This window comes from Hylobates moloch, unplaced genomic scaffold (genome assembly GCF_009828535.3).
Source record: "Hylobates moloch isolate HMO894 unplaced genomic scaffold, HMol_V3 SCAFFOLD_17, whole genome shotgun sequence".
Classification (NCBI taxonomy): domain Eukaryota; kingdom Metazoa; phylum Chordata; class Mammalia; order Primates; family Hylobatidae; genus Hylobates; species Hylobates moloch.
The window spans coordinates 43838200-43851925 of record NW_026652292.1 but is presented as its reverse complement, the minus strand read 5'-3'; the positions used below and the strand labels follow the sequence as shown (position 1 = coordinate 43851925).

The 13726-nt window shown below is 38.9% G+C and overlaps 1 protein-coding gene across 4 annotated transcripts in view; it reads left to right on the top strand.

Moving 5' to 3' along the window:
• The window catches only part of ATP10D (ATPase phospholipid transporting 10D (putative)), a 108517-nt gene that overhangs the window by 69814 nt on the left and 24977 nt on the right, over positions 1-13726 (top strand). For all 4 annotated transcript variants that reach the window (XM_032135373.2, XM_032135376.2, XM_032135375.2 and 1 more), the window contains exons 12-16: positions 1813-2422; positions 3068-3174; positions 5116-5242; positions 7726-7910; positions 13258-13567. In XM_032135373.2, the coding sequence (XP_031991264.1) occupies positions 1813-2422; positions 3068-3174; positions 5116-5242; positions 7726-7910; positions 13258-13567 (1339 nt within the window). The remainder of the gene's footprint in view (positions 1-1812; positions 2423-3067; positions 3175-5115; positions 5243-7725; positions 7911-13257; positions 13568-13726) is intronic.

Here is a 13726-nt window from a genome sequence, read left to right as displayed (position 1 = left end):
GCAATTCTCCTGCCTCAGCCTCCTGAGTAGCCGGGATTATAGGCACCCACAACCACGCCTGGCTAATTTTTGTAGTTTTAGTAGAGACAGGGTTTCACCATGTTGGCCAGGCTGGTCTCGAACTCCTGACCTCAGGTGATCCGCCTGTCTCAGCCCCCCAGAGTGCTGGGATTACAAGCATGAGCCACTACACCTGGCCAAAAAAAGCTAGATTTTTAAAGTCTATTTGTAGCTTAGAATTCATAGAAAATTCATTTTCAGTGAGGAGGAAAACTTGTTTAACGGGCTGGTGATTCACCACTTACTGTGCTAGCCTCCTTGTGTATAACTATCTCACCTTTTACTCACTTAAAATTCAATTTGCAGCACAACCCAATTCAATTTAATTTTCCATCAGACCATTTTCTTTTAGCAGCTTCAGAGGTGGTCAACTTTAACATAAAAACAATTTCCTTCCAATTAAGTTGAGCTTCATCAGGAACTGTATTTTTACAAGGCTTTGCCTAGGAAGTTGCTCTTTGAAAAAGTGATTGTGCAGTTACATAACAAAGGCTATTCTTTTCTCCCAAAAATATTTTTCTAATAAATCTGTTTCCAAAGTAAGCATCTTTTGGTGTTTTCCTTTTAAGAAATATTATTGCCTTGTTCTTAAAGAATATAATATTCTACTGCTTGAAAGAAAATCTCTGAAGCATATGAGAGTCTAAGCCTCATGGTATTTCAAAGTAATGATAGAAGGACAGTGAATAAGTAGCTAATCAGCATTCATGTGAGGTACAGAAACCTCATCTGTGATTGTGTTTTACTCTTCATTTCTGAGTTGCTGATAAGTTTGAAAATCAACTAGCATAAGACCTTCAAATTATTATAAAATTAGTTATTTATGGAGGAAACCTTTTTCATTTATTGAGCATTTCTGAATGAGAAAATTTTTCCATCCAGTTAACTGGCCTTCCATGATTAATGTGAATTTCTCAGTTTAGTCACTGATAAAAGTTAAGATTTAAGAGAAACCAGGGTACAAATAAGAAAAAGTTCTATGAAAATAGAAATTCAAATCCACATTATGATATTGATAACTCTTCTTGATGAAGCTACTTTGCTTACTGGCCCATTTAAAAGAAAATTCAAAGTAACAAACTTTTGTAGAATCTGGAAAATAAAAGAGAAAAATACATTTTGTTAATCTTTTGATTTGCTTTCTTCTGGTGTTTTTGTTATGTATATTACTACTTGTTACTTTTTTTACACTAGTCTCATAGCTTTTTCAATATTGCCCTATAGACTTTATAAGCTTTATTTTTAAATGTTATATAACCTTTCAATATGTGTCTATTTTGCTGTTACTGAATACTTAATTTGCTTATAATTTTAAAATTGTTATGGTTAGGATACACACAATTAAGATTATGGAATTCCTGTATTTCAAGTTATTTCTTTAGAAAAAAAATTGCTGAAGGATGCCCACTGTTAGCAATATTAACATTTTATGTCTTTTATTATCAGTTGTCAAATTTCTTTCTAAATGATTGTAGAAATGTATGTCATTCATTTTAATATTATTAAAATATTAGCAAAGTATTACATAAATATTAAAAATATTAATAAAAATCAAATTATCTGAATATTTATTAAAAAACAAATTTTTATTTGTATTAATATTTTCCATGGTGGTTGTAAATAGGGAATGGGCTGCTAGCTATTTAAGTGAGTGGTAACTCTTTTTATATTTAATTTATTTCCAGTTTGCCTTCAAAGTTGTTATAAACTGCTTTTGACTGTATTGAAACCTTTCTAAATTGTCTTTCATAGATCAGACACCCTTCACTGGGGGGGTTGCCCATTAAGTCTTTGGAAGAGATTAAAAGTCTTTTCCAGAGATGGTCTGTCCGAAGATCAAGTTCACCATCGCTTAACAGTGGGAAGGAGCCATCTTCTGGAGTTCCAAACGCCTTTGTGAGCAAACTCCCCCTCTTTAGTCGAATGAAACCAGCTTCACCTGTGGAGGAAGAGGTCTCCCAGGTGTGCGAGAGCCCCCAGTGCTCCAGTAGCTCAGCTTGCTGCACAGAAACAGAGAAACAACACAGTGATGCAGGCCTCCTGAATGGCAAGGCAGAGTCCCTCCCTGGACAGCCATTGGCTTGCAACCTGTGTTATGAGGCCGAGAGCCCAGATGAAGCAGCCTTAGTGTACGCTGCCAGGGCTTACCAATGCACTTTACAGTCTCGGACACCAGAGCAGGTCATGGTGGACTTTGCTGCTTTGGGACCATTAACATTTCAACTCCTACACATCCTGCCCTTTGACTCAGTAAGAAAAAGAATGTCTGTTGTGGTCCGGCACCCCCTTTCCAATCAAGTTGTGGTGTATACGAAGGGCGCTGATTCTGTGATCATGGAGTTACTGTCAGTGGCTTCCCCAGGTAAGTTTATACAAAAGTGAAATAGTAGTGATTTGAAAAGCTCAGAGATTAAAAGACCATACTTGATGGCTTTATAAAGGCAAAGAAATAGATATTTGCGGACTAATCGCATTTGGTGAAGTAGAGGGAAGCTGCCTAGGATTTGATGGGAAAGCAAGTAAGTTTTGGGGCTACCCAGATCTGAGTTCAAAGGTGAACTCCATCGTTAGCTGGGTCTTGATAAAGTTAGCTAACTATTCTGTGCCTAAGTCTTCAACTCATTGGGTCTTATAGTACCTCCTTTACAGGTTCCTGAAAGGTTTAATGACATACTATATGCAATGTATGAAGAGCCTTTGGCCAAGTGCCTAGCAAATGGAAAGTGCCCAATAAATGTCAGCTAGCAGCATTATAGTTATGTTACTGTCGTTATTGATGATTTGGGAACAGTGTTTGTATCAGGTTCTTGTACTTTCCTCTGCCCAAGGGGAAAGAAACGAGGGAAAGATTTATTCTGAGTGGTCCCTTTTGCAGATACCCATTTGGGATTCAAAACCAGAAGGCTTTTTTGTTTGTTTAGTATGGATTAAACTATTACTGTTTTAAACAGTATTTCTGTAATTTGGCAGACTGGTAGGAACTCAAGCGTCTTGTCCATTATTTCAGATGGAGCAAGTCTGGAAAAACAGCAGATGATAATAAGGGAGAAAACCCAGAAGCACTTGGATGACTATGCCAAGCAAGGTCTTCGTACTTTATGTATAGCAAAGAAGGTGAGACTGCTTTGTGCGCTCTGTCTTTTTTGTTTTTTCCCTTGTTTAACTATCATTGACTGAAAACCAGCATGTAGCAAACCCTAATCCAGGCACTGGGGAAGGTTCCCTGGACACTGGCTCTCTTTTTACCTTCTCTGTTCCATATATTGGTTGGTTGAAGTTTGTTCAAAGTATTTTGCTACAAGGATCCCTGAAAGTTACATTCTCTAAGTTCTTGCATGTTTCAATATGTGTGTGAGTGCCTTTATATGTAAACAGTTGTTTGGCTGGGAGCAAAAATCTCTGGATCTTACTTTCTTTCTCCCAGGACTTTGAAAATGTTGATCACTCTGTCTTACAGCATTAAATCTGCTTTGGAAAGAATGAGGGCACAGATCAGCCTTAATTTTTTCATTATAAGTTCTTAATACTCTTTTCTTGTGTGCCCGTAAGTCTTTATATGTAAATCCAGGTAAACATCCTAGATATTATCTCAGTATTGATTATTCTTTACTGAGAATGATTTTGGTACATAGCATATCCTTTCTAAACAAAAGTTTAGTAAGAAAGAAGATGGAGCTCCAATAAATTATTTGAGGGATGTTCTCACCGGAACTTTTCATTTCTTACCCAAGGTTTAGTTCGTGGGAGCTGCATTAGGGAAAGTGGGATCTGTTGTAGACCCCAAGGAACTCAGTCAACCAGCTGCATAAGGAATCAAAAGTCTGATGGCTGGGCACAGTAGCTCACGCCCGTAATCAGGAGGCTGAAGCAGGTGGATCACCTGAGGTCAGGAGTTCAAGATCAGCCTGGCTAACATGGTGAAACCCCGTCTCTACTAAAAACACAAAAATTAGCCAGATCTGGTGGTGCATGCCTGTAATCCCAGCTACTCAGGAGGCTGATACGGGAGAATTGCTTGAACCTGGGAGGCAGAGGTTGCAGTGAACTGAGATTGCGCCACTGCACTCCAGCCTGGACGACAGAGCAAAACTCCGTCTCAAAACAAAACAAAACCAAAAACAAAAAGCCTGCCCCACACACAGTTAAAGGAAGAATGGAGAGTTCAAGATCAAACCAACTCTGCCTTTTCAATTGAATGATCCTGCCCTTGATTAAAATGTAGCCCAACAGGTGTCAGATTCTCTCAAATCGAATGACCTGTGGGCAAGAATAAGTAGACAGAGAGGGGAATTGCCTCACCCGCTTTACTCCACTCTGCTTTGTAAAAACTGAAATGTAGATTTCTCCTTCTATGGCAACCTAAAGACAAAGGAAAATATATCATTGATCAATTCTCCAGGAATTTCGTTTAATTTTTGTTTGGAATCAGACTTGTTTCACCCATAGGGCCCTTCTCTTTTTACCATTCATTAACCACATAAAATAACCATCAAAGGAGAATGGCGTGAACCTGGGAGGCAGAGCTTGTAGTGAGCCAAGATCACGCCACTGCACTCCAGCCTGGGCCAGAGCGAGACTCTGTCTCAAAAACAAAAACAAAACAAAACAAAACCAAAAAAAAAAAAAAAAAACCATCAAAAGATGTGAAAGGTGCTGCTGGTTACAGAATCCTTCAAACTAAACAGCCCTGATGCCACTTTCTCAACTGCACCATTAGAATCAAACTGGACTTAACTGTCAATTGGAGACCACTCCCAACTGCATGCTTTCTGATTTAATTAAAGACATTAACCCACTGTCATCATATATGGTGCCTAGAATTTCCAGAGATGCTGAGTTAAAGGGTCATCCATCATCAGTGTTGCACTAGTCTGACCACAGAGTTTGGGAAGCTAGTGTCCAGGTGGTGTGAGGATATGGATCTGACATGGCTGTGCCCAGAGGGAGGAATACGTAAAACAAGTTGATGGTTTGATATTTTGCCAGAGGTCAGTCCTGGTATTCCCACAAGATCATATGGCTTGCTTCATACCTCTCTTTTAATTCTTCCCATAGGTCATGAGTGACACTGAATATGCAGAGTGGCTGAGGAATCATTTTTTAGCTGAAACCAGCATTGACAACAGGGAAGAATTACTACTTGAATCTGCCATGAGGTTGGAGAACAAACTTACATTACTTGGTAGGCGAATTATGTTGTATTGCCTGAATGGAGGATTTTGAAAAACACTGGATATCTCTGAATAAGGGTTATTTTCTTCCATTGTTATCTAATAAACATATATGGTTCTGCCTACCCTGTCCAGTCTGATCTCTATCCAACTTCCAATCCATTCTATTCTGTTGTCCACTGCAGTGAACTAGACTTCACTTGTGATGGGATCAGGATGGTCACCCCAAGAAGATCATGTAAAATGCAACACTTAACATAGACTGCAAAGTCAAGTAAATGTTCCAATAAATATCTTGGTTCAAATCAAGATAAATATCAAGAATAGAGTTTCTTCTCAGACATTGGATAAGGTGCTTGATATGTGTTATCTCTTTTTTTGAATTCTCACAACAAATCTCTATCTTATATAGAGGAAATTTGGGGCACAGAGCAGTTCAATGACTTGTTCAATGTCACATGCCAGTAGCTGACAGTTACTCATTAACCAAACATGGAACTCATGTTTGCCTGGCTCCAAGCTTTTTATCCTGCACCTGCTACTGGACTAAGGAGATTTATTTTTCTTCTCTTCCTGATTTCAACTAAAATTGCACAACTGACCCCTCTTGTCTTGGATTAAGCTGCATCTTAGAATTATCTGAAGCGCTTCCCCTGAGATTCTGATTAAAGTGATCTGTTGTGTGGCTTGGGCACTGGAATTTTTTAAAGCTCCCTAAAGTGATGCTAAAGGCGGTCGAGTTTGAGAAGCACTGTCTTAGAGTCTGGAGGTCTAGATTCTAATATAAGCTCTGATATACCAAGATACCAGCTTCTGAGCTCCATTCCTCTATTTAGGAGGAAAACATTGACCTAACTTAGTATCTAGGAAAGACAGCACTGATGCCTGCCCTAAGTGAGTTCTCTGTGACAGTGTAAGTAGCATAGGTCCACATTTCCTCATCGGCGATTCCCAAATCAAAAATGCTCCATGGGTTTAGTGCCAAAACTCATTTGGCAGAAAAATCATGCCTGATTTGATATAAGACTATTTATAGTTCCTTATTATCCTAATTTATGTGAACATTTATCAGTTTTCCTTCAGAAATATTAATATGCTTGATTACCAAGTATTATAGAATATGATATATGCACCATATTACTTTTTTAATATCTGAAAAATGTTTGAATTCCAAAACACATATGGCCCCAGTTGTTTCAGAAAAGGGAACTGTAGATCCATAAAAGAACACTGCAAATAGACATTGCATCTTACTGGCAGGAGCATTCTTTAAAAGCCTGCCCTTTAAAGGACATTAACAGACATTTTTCTGAAGAAGACAACAACGAGTGGCCAAGAAACATGGAACAATGCTCAACATCACTAGTTATCAGATGCAGACAAATACACATTAAAACTACAATGAGATACCATCTTAAGCCAGTCAGAATGGCTATTAAAACGTCAGAAAACAACAGATGTTGGCAAGGATGCAGAGAAAAGGGAACACTTATATACTGCTGGTTGGAAAGTAAATTAGTACAACCTCTATGGAAAACAGTATGGAGATTCTCAAAGAACTGAAAATGGAATTACCCTTCAATCCAACAATCCCACTACTGGGTATCCACCCAAAGGAAAAGAAATCATTGTATCAAAAAAGTACCTGCAATCGTAGGCTTATCACAGCACTGTTCACAATAGCAAAGTCACGGAATCAGATATCTAAGTGTCCACCAACAAACGATTAAAGAAAATGTGATATTATATATATATATACACACACACACATATATACACCCTATGGAATCCCACTCAGCCATAAAAAAGCATGAAATTGTGTCTTTTGCAGCAACATGGATGAAACTGGATGCCATTATCTTAAGTGAAATAACCCAGAAACAGAAAGTCAAGTACCACATGTACTCACTTACAAGTGAGAGCTAAATAACATGTACACATGGACATGGAAAATGAAATAGTAGACATTGGAGACTCAGAAAAGTGAGAGGATGGGTCAGGGAGCAAGGAATGAGAAATTACCGAACAGGTACAATTTACACTGTCTGCATGATGGGTACACTGAGAGCCCAGATTTCACCCCTACACAAGATATCAGTGTAACAAAACTGCGTTCGTACCCCCTAAATCTATAAAAATAAAAATAAAATCCCGCCTTTATCCTTGGGAATATCATAGAATTACAAAATTGTAGTGTAAAGTTGCATAAATAATTGACTCAAATCCCTTCAATTTACAGATAAGAAATCTAGCCAAACGGAGAACAAGTAAGTTTGATAAATCCATTGATCCCTGAGGCTTCCTTCCCAAAATATTACATTGCACATAATTTTGGTCTGGGTCGTCAAACCTCCTTTGACTCTCCCGAGGCAGCTGGGCAGTTTATATAGTGTAGGGTTGAGTTGGCTAACAGATATGACTCAACTGTAGACTAGCTGAGCTTCAGCTGGCTTTGGTTTCTTACAAGTCCTATTGCACTTTGGTTATTTTTTAGGTGCTACTGGCATTGAAGACCGTCTGCAGGAGGGAGTCCCTGAATCTATAGAAGCTCTTCACAAAGCAGGCATCAAGATCTGGATGCTGACAGGGGACAAGCAGGAGACAGCTGTCAACATAGCTTATGCATGCAAACTACTAGAGCCAGATGACAAGCTTTTTATCCTCAATACCCAAAGTAAAGTGCGTATATTGAGATTAAATCGGTTCTTCTGTATTTTCAAAGCCATTGGAACATTTGAGATTTGATGTATGCAAGGATAAAAAACAAAACGAAAGAGCAACCATTAGCTTCTTTTGTTGTTTGTTTGTTTGTTTTGTTTTTTTTTAGAGACGGAATCTTGCTCTGTCACCCAGGCTGGAATGCAGTGGTGCGTATCTTGGCTCACTGCAACCTCCACCTCCTAGGTTCAAGCAATTCTGCTTCAGCCTCTCAAGTAGCTGGGATTACAGGCATCTGCCACCACACCTGGCTAATTTTTGTATTTTTAGTAGAGACGGGGTTTCACCATGTTGGCCAGGCTGGTCTTGAACTCTTGACCTCAAGTGATCCGCCTGCTTTGGCCTCCCAAAGTGCTGGGATTACGGGATGAGCCACTGTGCCCCGGCCAGCAACCATTAGCTTCTTGATAATTTTTTCTATCCAGAAACCTACCTTGTGCTTGGAAGGGTGTCATAATTCTCCTAAAGGCTTGATGGAAAATTATAATGATTCAGAGGAATCATTGCTGAATAAAGGCATTAGAAGAAAGTTGTTTTTTTTTTAGTTGCTTTCTCCCCTCCACACTGGATTACCAGGGATCTGACAGGACTTAGCCCAAAATGAGAAAATATATCAAGTCCTGAGACAGGAATCTACCTCCCTTTCAAGATGAGAAAAAGTGACAGTTTTTATTGAAATCAGGTGAATAAATTATTAAATTTTTTTATGGCAATTCTAAAAATAGACTCTTAGGGAAATCATGCCCTCTTGTGGTAATTCCTAGGTAGCGCTCCCGAGAATATCATAAGTTTGAAGAACTGTTTAAGGGAAGAGGAAAATGTCATTTTTTAAAAGAGAAGGAATTTAAGAGGCTTTGACTCAGCCCAGTTTGTTCTATTTTTGCCTCCCGCTAATCTCTAACACCAATGTTTAATCAGATAAAGAAGAGTTTTATTTTTCTCGGAAGCCTTCCAGTGTAGTGATACCCTCCAAGATTTGTGCACATTGTTTATTTTTCTTGAAAAACTTCCTCCCGTTCTTCTCCAGCAGTCAGACTTCATCAGTGATATCAATCCCATCACTGCAGTCTGCCTTCTTTGAAATCTTGTGGAGCTTTTCTTCAGGATCACTTCCTGAGCTTTGCCTGCTCAAGGCTGCCATGACTGGTTAACATGTTTTTGTTTGTTTTGAGACGGAGTCTCGCTCTGTCGCCCAGGCTGGAGTGCAGTGGCGCAATCTCGGCTCACTGCAAGCTCCGCCTCCCGGGTTCACGCCATTCTCCTGCCTCAGCCTCTCCGAGTAGCTGGGACTACAGGCGCCCGCCACCACGCCTGGCTAATTTTCTGTATTTTTAGTAGAGATGGGGTTTCACCGTGTTAGCCAGGATGGTCTCGATCTCCTGACCTCGTGATCCGCCCGCCTCGGCCTCCCAAAGTGCTGGGATTACAGGCGTGAGCCGCCGCGCCCGGCCTGGTTAGCATGTTTTTATGGTCGGGCCTCAACCAGCACTCAGCTAAATGGTACATTTTGAGAAAAGGGAAAAATAGAGCGGGTTCTCCTTTACGGTGGCCCAGTGACCCATAACCACAACCACCAGCCAACTCCCAGTAGCTGCAGGGGGCAGAACACAAGAAAATGCTGAGTCATTTCAGTCACCAAAAGAATGTAGCCTAGGTGGTTGGTAAGACTAGCGGTCAAATTCTTGGCCTAACGGGTTGCTTACTCTGCTGTGCCGCTTTTTCTTTACTTGTAATGGGAGAGTAATGACTGTTTAATGGGGTTTTTGTGAGCATTAAATGAAAAAATACAAATTGTTTAATGCGGTGCCTATGAAATGAGAGGGGTTCAGTAAGCATTAAAAAAGAAAAATAGAGATTGTTGTGAACAGTAAAATCTTTAGGACTGTGAAATTCATTTATAATGCAATATATCCATGTAAAAAAATTACACTTGTACCCTTAAATTTATATACATAAAAAAATTATTTATAAATACACAATTTATCTTATGTTTAAAGGCATTTAAAACTATCAATTCAAGAAGTATTTACTGAGTATCTATAATTTTTTTGCTATCGATAGCTATTCCACATGTGTGAATTTTCCAAGTAACTAAACAGAATAAACAAACATAATTAATTTAGTTTTATTACGACTCAAAATAAAAAGCCAGGCACATAGTATGGGCTCAGTCACTAGTATTTAACTCTTTTCTTTCCCCCTCACACTCTTAGTCCCTCAGGAATCACTAAGAGTTTAAAAGGACTTGAAGATCAAGGAGCCCAGTGTGTCACTTAGTGAAGGAATTGCTCCTATAACATTCTAAGTAGGCAATGTGGCAGCCAGTGGAATGTCTGAAGTCACTTTTATGTCATCTTTACAAATTTCCATCAACGTTGTTCTTCAATTTACAAATTAGATTTTAACTGTTGCCAGTTACAAACTTTACCTTTTACTCTCATAAAAGTTTTTTTTCTTCATTTGTTTTAATATAGTCATATCCTGTTTGTAACTAGTTACTGCATTGGAATATACAAAGGCCTTTCAGGATTAGTCATTTAATTTTTTAAGTTTTATTTTTGTAATTTCATTTAAATTTTTCTCCTCAGATTGGTAGCTTTCTATCTTCATAATTTATATTAGAATCTACAGAAAGGCTTTCCATACCTGATCTCATTTGACAATTACAACAAATAGACATAGAAGATAAATTATCTGTTTTATAACCTGAGACTCCAAATGCTCGTGATTTCTCTAAGTACAGCTGATTACTAAACTTTAAATTTTCTGATTCCTATTTCAGTATATTTTCTAATTATATATTACATATTACATATATACAGTTGGTTCTCCTTATTTGTAGAGTTATAGTTTATGTAGTTGCCTCGAGCTCTGAATTAGCAAACACTGACCACTGCTTTTAGAGGAGATATAAAGTTAGCTTCCTCTAACTACAACATACTGTCAACAATCAATACATGACCTTGTTTCTTCTGAAATGTACCTTATTTAATATGCATATTAATGATTCATTAACGTTAAATGCATTGCCAACAGACTGTAACTTATACCCAAACAAAGCTTATCTGACATGGGTAAGTTCCCCCCATAGGACACATCATAGCCTTTTTTGCTTGGAAACACTGCAGCCCATGATTGGGAGTCATTTTAAACAGCAAAATCACTGACAAAAAGCAGAAAGATGCAAAAAATATGGCACCAAATAGCCCATGAAAAGAAGACTTTGCTACAGTTTGAGAACTGGCAAAAGAAGGCATCATGGTGTTCAGCTTCAGCTGGGAATGGGCATATCCCATGACTTAAATGTCACTCTATGCATGTGACATTCAAATGTCACTCTATGACATGTAACCACAAAAGCACCTCAAGTATTGTGAAATTACAGATAAAGTTTATCAAGCAGGAGAATTCACAAATGTGGAATCCACAGATAATGAAGATTAGCTGTGTGTGTGTATGCATACTTCTATTATTTTTATAATGAAAAAAATAGTTAATTTGTAAAACCTAAACACATACTCAAATAAATAGAAGAGTACAAAACCCTTTATAATCAATTTATAATCATAAAACTACAATTTAAAATCATATTTTGGAGAATATCCACACAGACTGTATTCTGTATACTGTAAGCATATTGGTGCCACAAAGACTATATTTATATTATTGTATGGTATTGCAGCTGTATTCTTTCAATTACAATACCTTAAACACAATCTGATATTAATGTTTGCAGTAATTGCGAGGCATGTTACTTTCTAAATGTGCCATTTTAATTGAACCAAACTCCAGAAGAGTTTTAAAAATAATTTTTACTATGATGCAGTGAGCTGTATGAGCATATCTGATTCATCTTTGTATACTTTTCCTTAAGGGCTTTGGAGGTGTATGGGATCAAATTCATTCCTAAAATGGAGCCCTGTCAACACTCCAGAAGAGTGTTTATAGTTTTTGTGCTGTTTCGTGCTCACATATCCATAGCTACTTCTTCCTTGCTTTTCTTATTTTGTTGTAGGTTGAGAAATGCTTGATGAAACAGCATTTAAAATCAAAGCAAACAAGCTCTGAGGGAGAGCTCTTTCACGAATAAACTATTTCAGACTTAGTGTATAAACTAAACTTAAATTCACTGCTTCTGGATTTGGAATTTGTTCTTAGTGGTCACTTGACACAGTAATTTCTGGATAAGCTTATTGTTCATCTTCTTGAGTAGAATTCATTCAGTGAATGTTTACTGAGTACCTGATGTGGTCCTCTTTCAAGCCTCACGAAGGCTTCAAAAGTGAACTGAGGGCCGGGCGCGGTGGCTCATGCTTGTAATCCCAGCACTTTGGGAGGCCGAGGCGGGCGGATCACGAGGTCAGGAGATCGAGACCACGGTGAAACACCGTCTCTACTAAAAAAATACAAAAAATTAGCCGGGCGTGGTGGCGGGCGCCTGTAGTCCCAGCTACTCGGAGAGGCTGAGGCAGGAGAATGGCGTGAACCCGGGAGGCTGAGGTTGCAGTGAGCCGAGATTGCACCACTGCACTCCAGCCTGGGTGACAGAGCGAGACTCCGTCTCAAAAAAAAAAAAAAAAAAAAAAGTGAACTGAAAGTGATACCTGCCTTTAAAGAACTTCCTAACTAGGGTGGAGTGAGGATGTATGCAAACGAGACATGATAAGTACCACGAAGAACATCCTGGCCAGAATGCGAGTGCCAGGAGGGCAGGAATTTTCATGTTTATTGGTGTAGCTCCAGCTCTTAGAATGTTTTCTAATATATAGTTTCTCATTACTTAGTGAGTGAATGAATACATTGAATCAAAAAGAAGATAAAAACAATAATTACTATTGCAAATGCCTGCCATGTGTCGTGCCTTACACTAGGAGTTTTGCATGTATTATTTCGCTTAATCCTCACAACAACCTTATGATGGAAATAATATTTGCATATTTTTAATGAGAAAGTTAAGGCTTAGAGAGGTTAAATAGTTTGCCCAAGGTCAAGCAGCTAATAATCGGCAGAATGAGACCAGAGAACTCTTGGGATTCACTGTTCAAGAAGGCAAATTGCACACATGAAGAAATTTCACAGCTATTTCTTTATAAGAAATACAGATGAGATGTTCCCCCTCCTTTTAACCCATCCCCACATAGACACAGAACTCTCTGCGGAAGACTCGTAAAATCTTTGAAAATAATCAGTTATTCATTATTTGAGGTTTTCTTGATTCAGCAATTGGTAAAAAATGACAATAAAAAATGTAACTGGTTCTGGCACCAAGGGAGCCTGGAGGCTAACCACTTTTACTTCTTGTTTCAAGGATGCCTGTGGGATGCTGATGAGCACAATTTTGAAAGAACTTCAGAAGAAAACTCAAGCCCTGCCAGAGCAAGTGCCATTAAGTGTAGATTTACTTCAGCTTCCTGTCCCCCAGGACTCAGGGTTACGAGCTGGACTCATTATCACTGGGAAGACCCTGGAGTTTGCCCTGCAAGAAAGTCTACAAAAGCAGTTCCTGGAACTGACATCTTGGTGTCAAGCTGTGGTCTGCTGCCGAGCCACACCGCTGCAGAAAAGTGAAGTGGTGAAGCTGGTCCGCAGCCATCTCCAGGTGATGACCCTTGCTATTGGTGAGTGAGGATGAATCTGAGTCCTGCTCTTCTCCCTTTCACACCACACCAGACGCCGATCCTTCTGTCTCTTTCCTCCCCCACTGTTCCTTCCATTTTCCTCCTCCCTTTTTCTCTACCACATTCACTTCTTCCCATCACCTATTTGAGTACCTTCCT